The sequence below is a fragment of the Eucyclogobius newberryi genome, unplaced genomic scaffold (assembly GCF_026437365.1).
Source record: "Eucyclogobius newberryi isolate DKJ021-1_F unplaced genomic scaffold, fEucNew1.0.hap1 SCAF_7, whole genome shotgun sequence".
Lineage (NCBI taxonomy): Eukaryota > Metazoa > Chordata > Actinopteri > Gobiiformes > Gobiidae > Eucyclogobius > Eucyclogobius newberryi.
In genome coordinates this window covers 35,988,267-36,007,945 of record NW_027316389.1, presented here as the reverse complement: position 1 = coordinate 36,007,945, position 19,679 = coordinate 35,988,267, and the positions used below count along the sequence as shown (strand labels likewise).

Below are 19,679 nucleotides of genomic sequence, written 5' to 3'. Positions count from 1 at the left end.
CTCCTGCCCTGTTTGTGTGCAGCATCTTTGAAACTCAAGGTGAACAGGGAAGAGCCAGAACTTGATCCCTGTGCTGCTGCAGAAGCCACATCCTAAGTTTCTAAATGAGGAAACATTATCTATATATAGACATTATGAGACAGTACTGCAACCCCTGCCCAACACACACACACACACACACCCACGCACACCCACGCACACCCACACACACCCACCCACACCCACACCCACACACACACACACACACACAAACGCACACACACGCACGCACGCACGCACACACACACACACACACACACACACACACACCCACGCACACCCACGCACACCCACACACACCCACCCACACCCACACCCACACACACACACACACACACAAACGCACACACACGCACGCACGCACACACACACACACACACACACACACACACAAATTCACACCCACCCACACACATCCACAACCACCCACACACACACACCCACACCCACCTGCACACACACACACACACACATCCACGCACACACACCAACACACACACACACCCACACACATGCAGGCACACACCCACACCCACCCACACACACACTAACGCAGGCACACACACACCCACCCACATGAAGGTACACACACGCAGGCACACACACACACACACACACACACATCCAACGCACACACACACAGACACGCAGGCACATACCCACACACACCCACACACACGCAGGCACAAACACACACAAACACCCACACGAAGGCACACACACACATCCACACACACGCAGGCACACACACACACACGAAGGCACACACACCCACGCACACACACACGCAGGCACACGCAGGCACAGACACACGCACACAAACACACGCACACACACCCACACCCACGCAAACACACACGCAGGCACACGCAGGCACAGACACACACACACGCATACGCATGCACGCGCACACACACACACACACACACACACTTTAAATGTAAATGTCCTCTATTGCTGAACTCTCACTATGCTAACGAGACTTTGAAGGCCATGTCCCCTCACTTATGCATATTCATCATCGACCCAACAAGAGTGACCTGTAAGTAGACGTGGGATCGATTTTTAAAGAATGTTTTAGAGATATTCAAAATGAAAATACTGAGCATCACAACTGGATGCGCAGAGTGGAAACTAGGGACAGGCAACACAATTTGGGGACGGCTGCTAAGGGGCAGTTACGGTAAAAGGGAACAACCATTTTGTTAAAACAAGTACATTTACAATATGCACTTTATTTTTCATTAATTGTCTGACTTAGACAAGCTGTATTGATGCGAAACAGAAATACTGTAAATTGAACACAAAAATTGTCATGGAATTAGACATACACCGATGCTATTCCTTAACACAAAGAGAACACAATTCAACTTAGAATATGAAACGACACAGAGATATCAGACATTTGTATGGCAAGCTTGGGAGAAAACGCCGGGACGGGTTCACGCAGGCTGTTGTAAGCAGCCTACGTGATCCTCCTGCATCTCACCCCGTTTTTTCTCATGTTGGTTGGTTTTATTAGATATTCTGGAATAGGCGGGTCACATTTCTCATTGGTCAGCTTCACATCAAGGCACTTGTTTTTTACGACAGCTGGTATTTTCCGTAGAGATAAAGCCTGGGGTAATGTTTACCCAAACTCCTCTGGGGTGTTACCCCCCCTAGGGTAAACATCCTTTGGCCCATCTTTACGACCCCTTCACAAACAAATGCTGTCACACACCCGTTTTTCTCTTCGACTAATGATGCAGACAATATATCACTATTATGCAGATAAAATACATCACAGAAATATAATCATATATTCACATTTTATCACTAAAATGCAATTTGTGTTCAATTTACAGTGCTTCAAAGTTTTATGTGCAGATTTATAGCGCTCAAAGGGTTATATTTTTGTACTCCAAACTATATTGAAAATGTAAATGTTCTAATGTTATAGTCTATAGTATATAGACATCCACTTTCAGCCTCTGTTACTGTGTGAACATGCATATGGGGGACTCGGTGGTTCCTCTGACTTAATATGGACTGGGGATCATATAGGGACTTAGTTCTTGGAATTGTTATGTGTGAAAATGCCTTGCTTAGGGAAAAGACCCATGGCTGTGGTATCGCCACTGACACGCTTGCACTGCACAGTGTGCAGTCTGAGCTCCTCTCGTTACTTTTAATCACACAGAATGCCTGCAGTAATTGCACCAGAACTGCACATAGGTTGAGGGAATGTTCAATCAAAAAACTGCAGCTAGTCAGGAATATGCAATCAGAACCGCATATTCAACTGCATGTGTGAGCCTTGTGGATGGGTATGGACCAGCCCTAACTCTCCCCTGACCCAGCCTCCAACACCTGCACTCGTCCTCGTGTCACCTTCCACCGAGGCACCAGGCACACGTGCTCCCAGCCTCAGCCCTGGAGCCCTCTCTCTCCCCTGACACCTGCACTCTTCCTCCTGTCGTCCAGCACTACCACAGTGAGGCTCCAGGCTTACACACTCCAGGCATCAGCCCTGCCGGGCTTCACTTATGCTGTACCTCAGCTCTTTGTTTTGTGGGAAAAGGGATTTATAATTACAAGACAACTGCACAAGTAAGTCACTCTGTAATTCATATTGGCTTCGTATAGTATTATAGTATTAAAGTATATATTCCTTGGATTATGTTAACGTATGTAAAGTATGTTTTTACATAACATACATCTTTCTCTTTCAGGTTATGGCATAATAACTTGAAAGAGAAAGATACACAAGCTTACACAGAAGAGCAAATTCCTGAATGAAGTCGTAGAAATATTGAGAAAGTATTTACTTTTACATGTTTGGGCAAATGATAAAATGATGAAAAAAACAATAATAATAATAATAATTATAGTTTATTACTTTTAATTGTACTGTAAGTAATCGTCTCACTCAATAATTTGGGTCTCTACTTTTTGCTTATATTATTTTAATGTACTTTTACTCTTACTTATACATATTTTGGCTACTCTAACCATCTCCAATTCCCAAAAAATAGTGGTGTTTTTTGTCTTTGTTTGTATTTGTATTCTACAAAGAAGTATCACAATACAACATATGTTTATTAGTAGTACGAGTACTCGGTGTTTCCAATGTGTCTGGTGCCAGTAGGGCTAATGCCTGTCTAGATGAGAGCGAAGGCCTGTGTCCTGTCACGCTGACTCAGCCTCCGATACTCCATACTTGTGAAGTCAGTAGAAAGACAAATCACGAAACTTGCGCAACGACTTTTGAACTTGTGATGGATTGTGCGGTGTCTGCCCGTGACCTTGCAGGTGTTTGACATACAGGTGACAGCAGAGGTCCATGGTGCACCTCCCCTTCTTCCTCGCGCCCCTCGTCAGCAGCTTTGGCGACACAGCGGCTTCATATCCTGTGTTCAGACGTTATGCCATGCAAGCAGAAATGGAGACGTCACTTGACACCGAGAGCCATGCGGTGTCTATAAGCACATTACAGCCTCTAAAACATCTGAACAGTTTTATTTGTGGACACTTTGTACAGTGTATTTTCCCTGTTCACTTTGTTAGGATGTACTGTACTGGAAATAAGGGATTTTAAGTCTAATTTTTGTCTAATTATGACTTTGTGGAAAATAATATCATTGTTTTGGGTCAGTCAAGTGGGAATTTGAGAAAAGAACGTTTGAATCAAAGTTGAAAATGACAGGAAATAGTGTTAAATTCTAAAACTATTCATCTAAATAAGTTACATTCAATCAAAAATGGCACATCTCAAACAATAATCTTATTCATTTATTTATTAATCTTTATTTAACCAGGTAAGAAAGCCCATTAGGATAGGTACCTCTTTTACAGTGGAGACCTAAATCATAACTATTGTGTATTTTATATGGATGTCTCGTGATGGCTCGTGTTTACAGTGTGGTTGCTAGGTAGTTGTGGAATTACCATTCAACTGCTGCGTACAACCAGGAAGTACAATTATAAACAACACAATTGTCTAACTGGGGAAAAATAGGTACTTTTTTTGGGAAAACCTTAAAGCCCCAGTATGTAACTTTACAGTCACAAAATGAATTCAAATAAAAACATGTTTATATATTTTTTTTATTTTTGAGATTTACAAAAAATATTTTGCCCAGAAGCTTCTGGGCAAGTGCCATGGAGCTCTTCAATGATCATGTGCACGACCTGCAAAGTCCCTTTGGAACACCTTCCAACATGGAATTCCTGCTCAAAAACTCTGAAAAAATTTCAGAACTCGAGTTAGAAAATGGAACATGGCTGTGTCCTTCCTTTGGTGAAAGATAAACACCCGACAGATTCGTGATAGTCCTTGTTTTTTACCTTTACTTACTCTCTACTGTCCACTCACTGTGAGTGAACTTGCTCCTGCCCTGCTCTGAGCTTCTGCAGTTATAAACACACAGTTATGCTAATGTTGCTAACGCACACAGAGCTAACGTGTACGAAAGCAAAATGCCCTCAAAGATTGTTTGGGTCAATACTTTAGAAAGAACACACAATTTTGCAGGATTTGAGCACTTTCTTATTACTTAATTGAGTCATTACAATCATATAATTTTCGACCACTTGAAGATTGGAACACACAAACTGCAAGGTCAGAGTTCCGACCTCTAAGGACGACTGTAACACAGCATTAGCCTGAGGCTACAATCCAGCATGTTCATAATGAACATATCATTATCTTATATCATATTTATTATTTGTTTATTTGGTTGTGTGCTTGACTATATTATTATATTATAATAATATAGTCAAGCACACAACCAACATGATTGCATGATTTGCAAATCTGGCAAATGACTCAAAGTGAGGAATGACAGCCCTGACTGTGAGCGGGCTTGCCTGTCCATGGACCTGACTCTGACCCTGACTAAACTCCTCCTCCACACCAATTTCTATGGAGAATGTTCAGAAGTATGGTTTCATTTTTCTATTTCTATGGAATCATGCAGGGTGACTTGCCAACTCCAGAAAGGTCCATACTGTTGCTTTAAATGTAATCATATCTTATCAATGGATTCGATTGCATATTTAAAATCACAATTTGAATGGACGCAATTAGCAAATCATAAGGCTGTAAATTTCCCCCGCAAACAAATATAATACTCGTCTTTATGTAAATTCTCCTAGAGTCATAAAATAATCTGATACTTAAAAGACAAATCCCAAATATAATCACACGCACAATTTGATATTTTCCTCTTCATATGTTGAAGATGTTTCTGGTTTGTCTGTCTAGGATTGAAAATGACCGGAAAGCTGCAGACCACCAGCAGCGCCCCCGCTTCCCTCACGCTCTCGCTCAACACAACCACAGCGACCAATAAAACGCATTCTGGAGGACACAGCATCAAAAAATTCATGAATGAATTACGCAGAGCACACTGTAAGTATTGGTCTTAAGTTAAGGTTCGTAAACATATACATCCTAAAGTACTCAGATAGTCAAGTGGAACATAAGACAATTACTGAGAGTAACCACAGAATATCACAAAATATGAAAAATCAAGGCAGTTTTGTCGAAGTAAAAGTACTCATGAGTGATATCAGAGCCTGGTTTGAAGACGTTTTGTATTTTACATGATTTGTTTCTTTAATAGGTGATTATGATGACATTTTTGATGAAGGCAAATATTGTTTAGCTTTTATTAGATACATTTTGTTGACTTGTTATAGTTTTTGTGACACCAAATACAAGTTTAAGGCTAGAAATTGTTGTTTTTTGCACTTTTGTAATAGAAAAGCAATATTTTTTTAAATCCTTATTTTTTATATAATGTTTAAAACCATGCTGGCATTTTTTAACATTCTGATAAGCAATTTGAAGGGTCTATTTCAGTATGTGTCCATCTTGTATGTCCAGCTCCAAAGGTCAGCTCTTTCCTAGAAACAGGAGAAAACAATTTGATTGACTGGCTGCATTTCAGCTAGTCAATCAATTCAGGGAATTGATTTATATTTCTGCTCTTTTGTGGTTCATTCATGCTCCTTTCACATTTTGAGTGAGATCTGAAATCTCAACAAAGACATTTACAGGCACATTTTAGAACATTCTGCTTAGCATCTGTGTGTTTTACTTTTACTTTTTATCTTATGATAACATTTTAGAGGTTTAATACTTTAACTTTACTTTTATGTATTTTTTCTGCTCCTGTTTTTGCTTTTACTTGAGTAACAACACTTAGAGTACATCTTTACTTCTTCCCCACTGCCTCAGTAACGACCCTAACACGATGTAGCTTATGAAATGAACATGTCAGCATTGTTTGTCTTTGAAGTGTCGTCCCTGGAGACCACCGCTCTGTGCTTGGTGACCTTGTGCACCATCCTGGCCTGCTGTCTCTGCGTGTGGAAAAAATGCCCTAAAAAGAAAAACAAGGACAAAGACAAGGACAAGAAGACGGGGAAAGAAAAGGGCAACGACGACTATGACACTGAAATGATGCCCGGTTTTAAAGAGGTAACTACGCACACACCGCTCTGCCCATGCATCAGCTCTGACATTCAGGTCACCCACTGTGGTCACCTACTGTGGTCACCTACTGTGGATGTGCCGGAGGAGCAGGACTGATGAAGCTTCGGACCGTCCCTCACAGCGGTACGAGCTGGGAGGAGGTGTCTAACATTAACAGAAGGCCTGCAAGATATATCGCAATTTCGTCGAATTGTTCCAACAAAGTTTCTACATTGTTAGTTTAAACTTTACACAAAGTTGTATTCTACTATTGAGAAATCCTCCATACTGAAACTGAGGCTCGAGTGCTCAGAAAATATATATTTTTTTACCTACCTTTTATCCCTGCCCACTTAGTTGGGATTATTTAAAAAATGAAGATAACCAAATAATCTGCTGCTTGTTACAGCGAAATGTCACTATGAAAAGTGTTTGAACAGGAATTCAATGAACCTGTTCCTATTTCTAAGTTGTTTTAGATCAATATTACGGTTTACAAATAAGAAAATGTAAAATTATGATCTGTGTACTTTAATACTAATTCTGTGTACTTTAATACTAATACAGAAAAGCCTCTAACCTCAATCAAGACATGTTTTTGGGAGAAAATCATGAATAATAAAACAAATCTTTCTCAATATCCATTAACTGCCCATCCATAACATAATGTCTTAAAATTGAGATAAGGCATTACACACATCCTACATATTTAATAGTCTTTAGGGTTGTCAAATTTGAGAATTGATTTTTACTGACATTTTTTTCAATAAACATTAAAACTGCAGCCATTAATTAACTATCTGTGACCAGTCGACTATAACAAATAATCATCAGGATTAAACACACATATTCTCTGTTTAAAATCTTTCTGTCACTATATTTCAACCTTTATTTGGTTAAAAATGTATTTTAAAAGTCTCAATTTTAGTGTAAAACAGAAATCATTGTTTCACTGTTGATTAATCGGAAAAAAATATCAACTAATACGATCAGTGAGCTACTGTGCTACTCCGATATGGAACAAAATCTCACTCGCACTCTTTTTCCCTCTTATGTTTACGTGGACAGAAAGCAAACGAGGATCGCAACAAGGAAGCACTGCTGTCTGAAGAGGAGCCGAAAGAAGAAGAGAAGCTTGGCCGCCTGCAGTTTTCCCTGGACTACAACTTTACAGACAACACTGTGAGATCATTTCATATCTCCAAAGTTGATGCCAGCTAATCTCCCTTCTTCCCCTTGCCTTATTTAGCTGGTGGTGGGGGTCTTACAGGCATCCGAGCTCCCTGCGATGGATGTGGGAGGCAGTTCCGATCCCTATGTCAAAGTTTACCTCCTGCCAGACAAGAAGAAGAAGTTTGAAACTAAAGTTCACCGCAAATCTCTGGAGCCCACCTTCAATGAGACGTTCACATTTAAGGTAAGAGTAGCAGCTTTGGCGTAGTGCTTTGTGCCAAATGTGCTCTTGTTGTTTCTGTATAAATTATCTTATATTTGGACACCATTCTAGAAACAGTAACACTTTACATGTAAAAACACCAAAAAGTTGTTGAATGAAGGGTAGATTTTTATATCTGACCACCATAATACAAGTGTGAAACCATTGTCATTTGTTGAAAGTAAAAGGAAACTGTACAATAATACAATAGTGTCACAAGCAAAGACCTATCTATTCATGTACATACTGAGAGTACATTTAAACTTCAGATTTAAGTTCATCTGTACCACTGTTCAGTGTGTAAAGGTCCACTACTAAATTTTTGGATTTAATGTATTAAGGCTTATAAATAGTTCATTGGTTGGTTCATCATAAGTTGAAAATGTGATTGATTTGCAAGGTGAAGCATGGTTTTGTATTAGTCATACATGTGCTGCTCTAAACCTCACACTGATATGATAGCTTATGTGTAAAAAGATTATTCAGAACTTTTAAAATGAGACAGGTGTACACAACCATCACATTTTATCGGTTTTCGAGCAGGGATTAGCAAGGTATATGGATTCACTTCGCAGCCAATACCAATATCACTATATCACAATATTCACTATAAAAATAATATATTGTTACATTGCCGTAACATACCACTTTTTTAACTTGCTTTTGTATTTTTTGTATTTAATTGGACACATCTGATTAGGGTTGCAAAGGGTCAGAAATGTCCCTGTAAATTCCCCCCCAAAAAATTCCCATAGAAAATTATACTTTGGAAGTTTGAGGATTTTTCAAATTAATACATGCTTAAGTTAAGCATCATATTTTGCTTAACTTTTTTGTCACAACTTTTTGTCACTAAGCATTGCATTTCTTACTTATTTTAACAATTATGGGTTTCTTATGTGTGAAATCATATATTATCATCCATAGTATATCTCCAAGTGTTCCTTTTGCCTGCTCAGGTCCCTTACAGTGAGCTGGGGGGCAAGACTCTGGTGATGACGGTGTACGACTTTGACCGATTCTCCAAACACGATGCCATCGGCGATATAAAGATCCCCATGAGCAGCATTGACTTCAGCCAGTCGCTGCAGGAGTGGAGAGACCTGCAAAAGGCTGAGAAAGAAGAGGTAGGCCACGGGAATGTGTAATAGAGAACAACAACAGAAATGTCAAAAGGAAATGTGGAGTCTAATCACAGCTTAATCGAAATGGCAATTTAAATGGCCACGATTAGCAAATGTGAGTAATTATTTCAGTAACAAAGCATTCTACAAACAATGAAATATTAGATCTTATTTTGAGTAAAACCTGCCAACCCTGTAGTTTAGACCTCTACACACATGTTCTGGAATGCATGGGAGTCTTGGAGTACAACAACACAACAATAAACTCAGCAACAACATACACAACAGTTATCAGTTTGTTGTTGAGTGTTGTTGTTTCTTTTTGCTAGAAGTTAAAGCAAAAGAACTGTCTGCAACACAACACATAGTTTACACGTACTACAAGTAGTAGTAGTGATACTTTAGCTTGGGCCATATTGTAACATTATAGTAGCATTTCACAATGAGGAATTTTACCTAGTAGTAGTAGCTTATTTATTCAGCCATTCAGACACACTCAGACTTAAGGACTTATTACAGAACTTTTATTTTCTTTGAGCAGCAGTGACAGAAGTAGTTTAGGCTGAAATGAAGGATTTATTGGTGCCAAACCTTATCAAATGTAAAACATGTGGCTAACAACAGTAATTAGAAAACAATGGAACGAAAAGTAAATTAATATTATCAACTCTTTATGAACGGCCAAAATCACAACAAAAGTTGCCTCTGAGGGCGACAGTGAAATTAAAAATTAAATATTGTTTGATAGAATAAGTAGTCAGAAGAAGAGGACAGTACTCAAGCTGCCATACTTCCCCCAGCACAGTTGTTCCTAGGGCAGCGTAGCTGAAACTGTGGGTTTATATTTCTGTTCCTAACTGGCCTGACCATAAGTGATTTCAAAGAGGAACGTTTTAAGCCTAGACTTAAATGAAGAGTCTGTGTCGGCATATTTAACATGGAGCGGGAGCTGATCTGTTGTCTTACAGACAACAGATCTTACAGACAACAGATCAGAGAAGATGTTTCACAAATGCCAACCATTACTTATAATGATACACAAATCATATTGCTACACCATTAATAATGTTATATATATATTATAAAGTGGTCTTCTCCTAGTTGTAATGGTATTTAAACACATTTTAACTGTGTCCAGACTGTTCCATAGGGTATCTCTAACTGAAAAATATCTCCTTTTGGTACTGGTCTTTTTTGATTGACCCCAGTTCCTCTGACAATATTTCAAGTCTCTCTGGGATTGAACTGTTCCTAAACATAGACAAGGAGCTTGTGATTGTGAACCTTAAATATCATACCAATTCATAGTCAGCACTGTTTACAATTGGCTCTCTTCTGCAATATAAAGAAAGCTTGTGTAGTGGATTTGTGTAATTGTTTCCCCATATTTCCACACAATATATTAAGTATGTAAGAATGAGTGAAATCATATATTTGATTTATGTATGGTTTGATTTGACTCATTTTACCAATAATGACTACATCCCATGCCTTCCAGAACATGAATATTCTCACAATCCAGTCACAGGGCTCATGTAAGGCTATAGTTACTTACTTATATAACAAAGGGGGGTTAATTGGACGATTAAATAGTTAGGTGCATCGTTGTAGTGTTATACTATAATCGCTGATCTCCTGTCCACGCTCAACTGCCAGGCGCCATGGAGGGCGGCGACAACAACAACGAGACTATACAATTTCAGTGGGTGGTGGTGGTGTAACACTATGGATGCTCGTCGCCATGAAACACCAAAGAAGAAGAAGAAGAACACCAAAGACAGAATTTAAAGACAAAAGTCTAAGAATAAATTCTAAATTCTAAGATGTACAACTACAGTGGGTGGCGGTAATATAATGCTTGGATACCAACCGCCATAAAACACCAAAGAAGAAGAAGATGTTTGTAGAGGTCTAAACTACGCGGTTGACTATAGGTGGAAACTAGCACTTAAATTACAAACTGGTACAATGCATCTCGGCTAATCAAATCAAATCAAATCTACATTAAGCTAATAAGGTTAATGTATATTTAATGCACTGTCCCTGTCACAAATAAACTAAACTAATTAACTAATGTGTTTAATTTTATGTTAAGATATTTTATATGTAATTTCCAATTAAGTCTATCATCAATATAAATACCCAAAAATGTTGTCATACACACTTTCTCAATTTCTACATGATTATTATTATTTTGTTTTTTTGTTGTTTGTCAATTTTTCTATGAGTAAAAATAAAAAAATAAAAAAACTGATACTCTGATACCGGGCTATGGTTTCAAATGCCTTGTTCGGGTCAATAAAAACAACAACAGTGTACGTTGCATTATCGATCACGATGGATATTTCCTCTCCTAGTTCAGTGACTGCCATAGAGGTCTCTTTACCTGGAACCAGATTGATAATCGGGAATAAAGTCTTATAACTTATAACTTTTCTAAAATGTTTGAAAATTGTTAAAGTAGAGACAATGGCCTGTAATTTAAACATTTGTGTTTGTCTCCACTTTCTAAAAACTTTTTAGAAAGTGGAGATAAACACAAATGTTGTATTTGGGTATTATGTAATGGGTATTGCTTTGGAGATGTTTTCATTTGAATGTGACTCCTGTCTCCATGTTGTAGAGCGAGCGGCTGGGTGACATCTGCTTGTCTTTGAGATATGTTCCCACGGCAGGGAAGCTGACGGTGGTGATTCTGGAGGCCAAAAATCTAAAGAAAATGGATGTGGGTGGATTATCAGGTATGGGAACACACTCTGGATTACTTTTAATTCACTTATTGTATGTACACACAAGAGTTACAAATGATGGACCTTTTTGGTGGTTCTGACCAATTGATGCCAAATAAGTAGTAGAATGCTGGAAAATGTTCTTACTTAAGTACAATCACTGATACAGGGTGAAAGAAAGAAGTCTATATGACAAATTACACATTTCATTAAACATACATTTTCAGATTTTACTAAATATTTTGCCTATTCGTCCCCAGTTTGAACATTTTCGTAAAGTCTCTCATGTTACTGTTGGACATGGGCCGTAATATGACAAAGGTAGAGGTAATGACACAACTGTTGCCTAGCAAACATGCTGAAAACAAGAGCCAAACTCCAAAGTTAATTACACGAGAGTTATGATTTCATACCATAAACACCTTTATTTTAAAATTGTGTCACTTTCTCTGTAAATTGTCTCTGTGTTTTCAATGGTACCATTGAAAACACAGAGACATTTGAAAACACAGAGACAATTTACAGAGAAAGTGACACAATTTTAAAATAAAGGTGTTTATGGTATATGATGACATCTCTTCTTCCGTTTTAGAACTAAGCACTTCTTCCTGTGATTTTAAACTTTTAATTTATCTTTCAAAATTACTTCACACACTGACCTTTAACGGAAGTAAAACTATGATAAATATTTACCACTGGTGCTATGCCACCAAACTACGTCACACATTAAAAAATAGGAAAACTTGCCTTTAAATAAACTTTATCTTTAAATAAAAAAAAATCACATTCAAAATCAACCAAAAGAAGAAAAATTACTGAAATGACAGTATTATTTTTAATGTCAAAAAGTAAGTATTTCACAAAGAGTTTTTGACAAAATTATAATCAGTAATGCAATGTATCTACTTTTATTTACGGATTGTAGTTTGCACTCAAAATCCTTTAGAGAGATGTCATCATGAAAATGCAAAAAAAAAGAAGATATAACTAATTTCAGGCCGTGACAAATTTTATATCTTTAAATTGCTTTACTTTTCAGTCCTGTTAAAAAACTACAGTGAAGAAGAAAGTACACATACCTGCTCTCAAATCTGGTGAAGTACAAGTAAAACTTAGCCCTGTAAAATGTACTTTTATATAGTAGAGATACTTAAACATTTTACATAAAGGCACAGCGTGTAGCCATGTTTTTTAATGGTTTTATTGCACAAAAATGTATTAAAACCTGTGTCCTTACAGTGAGTGGGCTTGCATCTCCACACACCTGACTCGTACTTGGCCTGGAGGAGCCTCCTTCTGCTTGTTGTTTCCATGTAAATGTAGATCATTTAGCTATAATATTCCACAGAGTGGCGTCAAACATTTCCAACTGCATGGAGAATGTTCTGAAGTATGGTTTAACTCTATTTCCATGGATTTATGCAGGTGACTTTCCACCTCGAGAAAGTGACATACTGTGCCTTTGAGTGCAGTACTTGTAGTTTGTTACTTTTCCAACACTGTATTGAAACATCTCTCTTTCCCTGAACAGACCCGTATGTGAAGCTCCACTTAATGCAAAATGGGAAAAGACTCAAGAAAAAGAAAACAACAATAAAGAAGAACACTTTGAATCCATACTACAATGAGTCCTTTAGTTTTGAGGTGGCATGTGATCTCATAGAGGTACATGTCATGACAAATTTACTTTCATCACTGTTCGTTAAACAAATCATGATAGCTCTTCTTGTTCTTGTTGCTTGTTCATAGAAAGTTCAGGTCGCCATAACTGTGCTGGACTATGACAAGATTGGGAAAAATGATGCCATTGGGAAGATACTGCTCGGAAGCGCCAGCGCAGGAACAGAGGAGTGTCATTGGTCAGACATGCTGGCCAATCCACGGCGGCCCATTGCCCAGTGGCATAGCCTGAAGCCAGAGGAAGACATAAATGCACTCATTTCCAACAAGAAGTGAAGCCCAGTGTCCAGCAGGCTTCAAACTCTGACCCTACCTCTCCCATTTGATGATTGTTATAGCCAACCTTTTATCATGCTCCATCATCAAGCTCACGTCTAATGCAGCGTTTTATTAAATACAATAGATTTTAGCATACATCACAAATTCAATAAGATTGTATCCCATTTACAGTATTTCCACATTGATCACAGTCTCACATTGTAATTTGCCAAATAAATATTTATTACATATATGTTGTTCAAATGACTGTTTACGTGAACATAATTTTTAGTTACAAAAAAAAAACTGTATATGAAAGTCATTTTTGACTTTTGAATTCACAATTTCTTGATAAATTAAACATGTTCTACCTCGTCCCATATTATAGCTTGAGGGACAGACGTGAAATCATGATTTAGATTCCACTGGTATCGCACTGGTATTCTGGAGTCTGCTTCCAAATGAGGCCTCTGGAGCCAGCTTTATGAGAGGTTCTCTTTGTTTGGTGGGATAGGCCCCATGGTAAATATGTTTCATACGTCATACATGATTTTATAAATTACAGGAAACCTTTTTGTTTGCACAGGCAACATTTTACAACATTATTTGACCTTTTTTACCTGTCTTGTATGTTTTGTTTTATTTTATATTGCCTTTGTACAGCACTTTGGGCCATTGTGGTGTTTTTAAATGTGCTTTATAAATAAAGCTTTATTAATTTACTTACTTACTCATCAAGAAGCGGCATTCCAAAGAAAATGCAGGGACATTTACAGCAACAAACACCATTTCCTGACAGTTAAAAAAAATGACAAAATGAAGCTGCTATGAGGTATTATTATTTGTCCATAACTATTGCGTAATGTAGTTTGCCCTTTCTTTTTTTTTAACAATATGTTTGCAGGGTAACAGTTATGGAATGGAATTACCTCTAACTATGGGACAGCTGCTGCTCTTGTCCAACTAGGAGGTAACATTATAAATGCATAGAAGTAGGCTATTTACAAAACTGTTCCCAAGCAACCATGACAACATATTTATCTTTTTAAATGCATGCCAAAAAATGTCCTCCTTGCTCATAAATTGTCCCTGCATTTTGGATGGAATTTAATGTATTGATGACATTTTAGAACTCAAGAGTCAGCACTACTTACTTGTTTTTAATGTCACCTTCATTATAATAAACTTTTCTTCACAAACTAGTCCTGAACTGAATTGATACCAGAATTTCTTCGTTTGGTGGAATGGTAATTCCACCAAACAAAGAAATAATTCAAGTAAAAAGAACTTGGACCAATAGGCTGTGGGAGTGGAGATGACATGTGATAGACCCATGGGGTCTCATCAAATGTAACTATTACTTGAGAATGGACAAACATAACCTGGTATTTCACATGGTCAAAAAAGAATATTAGCTAAATATGTGTTGCTTGCAGCTTGCTAACTGTTGCTTAGCAGCATGGAGAAAGGCTCACGCAGGTGTGTCCTGTGCTGGGGGCTGTCGCCTCCTTGCAGGGCAGGGCTGTAGGTGTAGGCTGCGCAGGTTTCAGCCTCAAAGCACCCAGTCCCGGTGTCTGCAGTCATCCCATGCCCTTTCTCCCGGGACCACTGAGATGAACCGTTAAAGTTTGGAGGGACTTCTTTCGGACTCTGAGATGAACTTTAAGTGGACAGTGGAAAGATTTCTTCTTATGTCATTTTCTATCTCCCATCTGCTGGTACTTGAGGGTAAGTCTGGCACTGGAGTTTACAGGTCGTAAAAGAAGAAAATAGATGTCTGTAGAGTACAGAGAAAAGCATATTTTGTTGTAGCTTATGCTTGTGCTATTTCTTATTTGCAGTATCAATATGAATTTAAGAGCCACTGCTATTGTGTTTGTTCTTTGTAGTTATATTTATTTGTAGGCCTATTTCAAAGTTCAAACTATTTCAGTTTCTGTTCAAATAATCATTGTCACACTTTGAAAGGCTTTTTTAAATGTTTATTTAGGAGCTCAGAGTCGACTTTCATTATCAACGGGAAAACTACAGAGGTAAATGATCAGAATCATTATATGTCAGCGCTGTCACTGGGGGTGAGATAGAGATCTGTGATGTGTGTGTATGTGCGTCTGAGTGCGAGAGGGTTCAGTAAAGAGTTAGGAGTCTAGATTCAAGTGGTGTAAAGTGCACTTAAGTCTCCCCTCTGACTGTTTCTCTCACTAATGTGCATGTTTGTGTGTGTAGGAGGGCTAATGCACTTCGGAGGAAACGGGATCTCCTCGGGGAGGAGGTTGGTACACTACACCTAAGAGAACCAGGAGAGGTCAGGGCACCCACATGCGCACAAACACCCAAACGGGCACAAAGCAGGCTTTGTATAGAACAAGACAGACTCACCAACACATTCACTTTGTCCCACTCATTCTGACGCACCTTACGGCCAGTTACACTTGTATCACTGATGCTGTTTAAGTGTCTTCCGCTTCTTCTGTCCTAGTCATACAGGCCACTGCTGTCTGAAGGTGCACTTTCCCGCAGTATCATACACAATTATACATCCAGAGATGTTTCCTCAGGTAACTCTTATTAATAAATATAAAGCCAAATTGTATTCACATTACATTTAAAATGGACTGAAAGGTGTGTTTGACTTCTCCAGAGTATTGTGGTTGTCTCAATGGCGGCTGGTGTCAGGAGGGCGGTGCGTGTGACTGTGCACAGTTCCAGGCAATGGGAGAGCGCTGCCAGATCAGTGAGTAATACTGTGCCTGTAATACTGTGCCTTCCGCTTGTCTCCACTCACAACATTTAATTTAGTCTGAGAAATGTGGTTGACTGAACACACATGTGGATATTTGCCCACCCTTTGGTTAGAAAGCTTAATAAGTGTATTGTGTTACGCCAATTAATACAAGAATGCGAATCAGGCTCTTCAGTTGAGTGCATCAGACTCTCCAATCCTTCAACAAACTTGAATTAGTTCTTCACCAAATGTTAATCATCAGATTTTCTGAGATTTGCTCTTTCCAGTTTTTAATTGAAATTCACAGCCACTGCAGTCAGGGCTCAGGCATAAGCCCCCACCAGTCCCACAGTAGAGAAAAGGGTTGTTTCTTCAGACACACTCCTTTCAACCAAATCTATCATAGTACTCTGCATTGCAAGTATTGTAAAACTATGAAATCAGAATATATTTTTTCTCCATCCAGATAAAATATGGCATTTGGATTATATACTCTGTAGTTATGGTGGTGGAAAATAAGCACTCCGTGGACAAAATGGGACTCTTAGCTTGATTTGTATGAGCTGTGATTTGTTTCTTTAGTTGTTATGCTACTTGTTCATTTTACTTTGCTCTGTGGTCTATTTCTGTGTTGTGTGTTTATTTTTATTTCATTTTTTTTTATTGAAAAAAAAAGAGGAAGCAGAATACATACTACTTATTTAGTGCTTTACTAGACACTCAACTTCACACTGTATTAACAAACTGATGGAATCAAGGCCGCCAATCGGCACCATCAGCGCTTACGATCACCACCAGCCATTCACTAATAAAACACAGTCTTGGACACAATGACATTCCCTCTGGCCATCCCACTGTAGCGCCAGAGGTCTCCCAACCAAGTACTAACCAGGCCATGCTCTGCTCGGGCAATGGCAAGCAGATACGGACTTGTGACATATTGGTCCCTCTCAGTAATTTTCCAGCAGAATCTTGGGTAGGATCTTGGCACCACACGCTAGGGGGGGAATTCCTGTAACCACAGTCTTTTGAGAATTCAGGTGTTCATTTTCCTCTGATAAGTTTAGTAGAATGGGAGGATGACGAAAGACAGTGCAGTACACGCCCTATTAGTTCACTAGCATTTCCAATTTCTCATTGTGTTCATGCCTGTCATCACTGCAAACATTATGTGTGAGTAAATTGTCCATTCATCATCAGTACCAAACCAGGGCCAGGACAGAGACGGGATCTGCAGGTCTTGGGGTCAGCATCACTACGAAACATTTGATGGGATTTACTTCTACTTCCCTGGCACCTGCTCTTACATCCTGGCCCAAGACTGCCACTCGGCCATGCCACAGTACACAGTGTGGGTAAGAACATTTAGATCAAGGTTCTCCGCTTGATTTAAGCAGGTAAATAGAGCTAAGTAGATTTAAGTTGGTATCAGGTTCCGTTAGTGCTGAGTTCATCTCATTAGAGACAATTGAGCGTATTTTTAGATGGAGTGGTCATGTTACAGCGTGTGGATTAATACTTTTTTCCTTTGATCCTCTTTCATCTTGGGGCTTTTTCTCCCAGGTCCATAACAGCAGAGTGTGCGAGGGGAGCGTGTACTCGTGCCCCAGAGCTCTTAGCCTGTTCTTCCCTAATGAGGAGGAAATTCACATCTCGGGTTATCAAGTCCATCAAGGCGGTCGCCGGTCGGTATGCATTTAGATGAGTTAAAGGTGTACAGTGTTTTTTCTGGTGGAGGGTCTGCCACCTGCTTGTCTTAAGGAAATGGTATTGTATTGCTTTGCCTGGAATGTTCCAATCTCTTACATGCAAACCTGTCGGATCACTCTTGTCTCAGTCTACAGAAGTTCAAAGAACCAATTAGGTGTGAGCAAGAGCTGAGAGATGTTTAGGTACTAACACTTTGTAGCTATAATTGCTAATTAAACAGATATCATACATATAACCTCATGTTTGGCAACCATAGATAAGCAGCAGCTCATTTATGTTAGGACTTGAATTACTCACATATTTGTTCTCTCTGAAGCGCAAATAAACACAAGCTCCAGTAATTTTTACATCCACTTTAACATGGCAGACAAAACACTGTTCCCTGTGCAATCAAACGAGGAGCCTACTAGTGAGCTAACTTGGTTCCTTATCATTTCAAAACTAGCTGGGACCCGGGTGTCCCAACTCTCTCTCCATAGCTAGTTTGAAATGCCACAGTTTAAACAAACTGACGGATCAGGGGTACATTTGGAGCGGTTTTGTCATTGCATTCTTAATGATGAAAACTGGCCTCATATTCATTTAGAAATGTCGAAAGTATTACAAGGTACATACCAGGCAAAACAATAACATGTAATTTGGACCCGCCATCAGAAAAGTTACATAGTGCACCTTTAATATTTAGCTAGCTCTGATGACTTCTTTTTTTCTGTGCATCTTGGTGTTCACAGGCTCAATCTGCCCCACACGATTGGAGGTGTATTTATAGAGCGCCTGGCAGACTATCTGCTGGTGAAGAGTGTGTTTGGCTTCTCTCTGGCCTGGGATGGGGAATCAGGTGTTTACCTCAGAATGAGTGAGGATCACCAGGGCGCCCCTTGTGGTTTATGTGGTAATTTCAACCACCTCTCACGGGATGATCTCACTACTGCCAGGGGTAAGACACGACTCCACGATCAGACACTGCTTACAAGTCTATTTTTATACCACTGACAAAACTATTGCAGATTCCGTACTGATTTGAACCTTTGTCTACTTGATGTGTTTGTGTGTGGGAGGACTTGATTTTGGGGTCTATTGTATTAGGGCCGGACTAGGATTTAAATGGACACAATTAGCAAACATGGAGGCTGCAATTTAAAATACCATAATTTCCTCCACAAACCAATTTTTTTTTTATTCTGAATAAAAATAATAGAACATTCTCCAGATCTTTACAAACATGCTCCAACACATTTAAAATGTGAACTTTAAACAGAATCATATTATTTTACAAAATTACAATTATTTCAAATTTCAAATTGTGTAGCGCCAATTGACAATTGTACATTATTGTATTGATAAGACCTGGATTAACAGAACCCATGAAAAATAATCAATGAAAGGAAAGTTTATAATTTATAATTTATTTACAAATTGGGACAAAATAGTAACTCTGGCTGCTATTTATTGAGTGTGTCTGCATAGAGTATAACCCTAGCCCTTCACCAGATTTAGATGCTTCTCTGAATGAGAA

At 38.8% G+C, this 19,679-nt stretch overlaps 2 protein-coding genes across 3 annotated transcripts in view; both read left to right on the top strand.

Moving 5' to 3' along the window:
• Positions 1 to 2,478: 2,478 nt before the first annotated feature.
• Positions 2,479 to 13,756, top strand: LOC140348824 (synaptotagmin-A-like). Its single transcript, XM_072434927.1, has 9 exons — positions 2,479 to 2,631; positions 5,288 to 5,434; positions 6,327 to 6,508; positions 7,571 to 7,684; positions 7,752 to 7,919; positions 8,897 to 9,064; positions 11,685 to 11,802; positions 13,322 to 13,455; positions 13,540 to 13,756. The coding sequence occupies exons 2-9, from the start codon at positions 5,296 to 5,298 to the stop codon at positions 13,744 to 13,746; spliced, it is 1,230 nt and encodes a 409-aa protein (XP_072291028.1). The 5' UTR covers positions 2,479 to 2,631; positions 5,288 to 5,295; the 3' UTR covers positions 13,747 to 13,756.
• A 1,550-nt stretch (positions 13,757 to 15,306) lies between these two features.
• otogl (otogelin-like) overlaps positions 15,307 to 19,679 on the top strand; it is a 30,846-nt gene continuing 26,473 nt past the window's right edge. For both annotated transcript variants that reach the window (XM_072435232.1, XM_072435231.1), the window contains exons 1-8: positions 15,307 to 15,456; positions 15,719 to 15,761; positions 15,955 to 16,000; positions 16,208 to 16,286; positions 16,370 to 16,462; positions 17,654 to 17,808; positions 18,017 to 18,138; positions 18,895 to 19,100. In XM_072435232.1, the coding sequence (XP_072291333.1) occupies positions 15,384 to 15,456; positions 15,719 to 15,761; positions 15,955 to 16,000; positions 16,208 to 16,286; positions 16,370 to 16,462; positions 17,654 to 17,808; positions 18,017 to 18,138; positions 18,895 to 19,100 (817 nt within the window). In that variant the 5' untranslated portion in view covers positions 15,307 to 15,383. The remainder of the gene's footprint in view (positions 15,457 to 15,718; positions 15,762 to 15,954; positions 16,001 to 16,207; positions 16,287 to 16,369; positions 16,463 to 17,653; positions 17,809 to 18,016; positions 18,139 to 18,894; positions 19,101 to 19,679) is intronic.

Coding starts and splice junctions, on each gene's coding strand:
- LOC140348824 (XM_072434927.1), top strand. CDS start 5,296: ATGACCGGAAAGCTGCAGACCACCAGCAGCGCCCCCGCTTCCCTCACG. Junction 7,685..7,751: donor ACAACTTTACAGACAACACT/GTGAGATCATTT, acceptor TGCCTTATTTAG/CTGGTGGTGGGGGTCTTACA. Junction 13,456..13,539: donor TGGCATGTGATCTCATAGAG/GTACATGTCATG, acceptor GCTTGTTCATAG/AAAGTTCAGGTCGCCATAAC.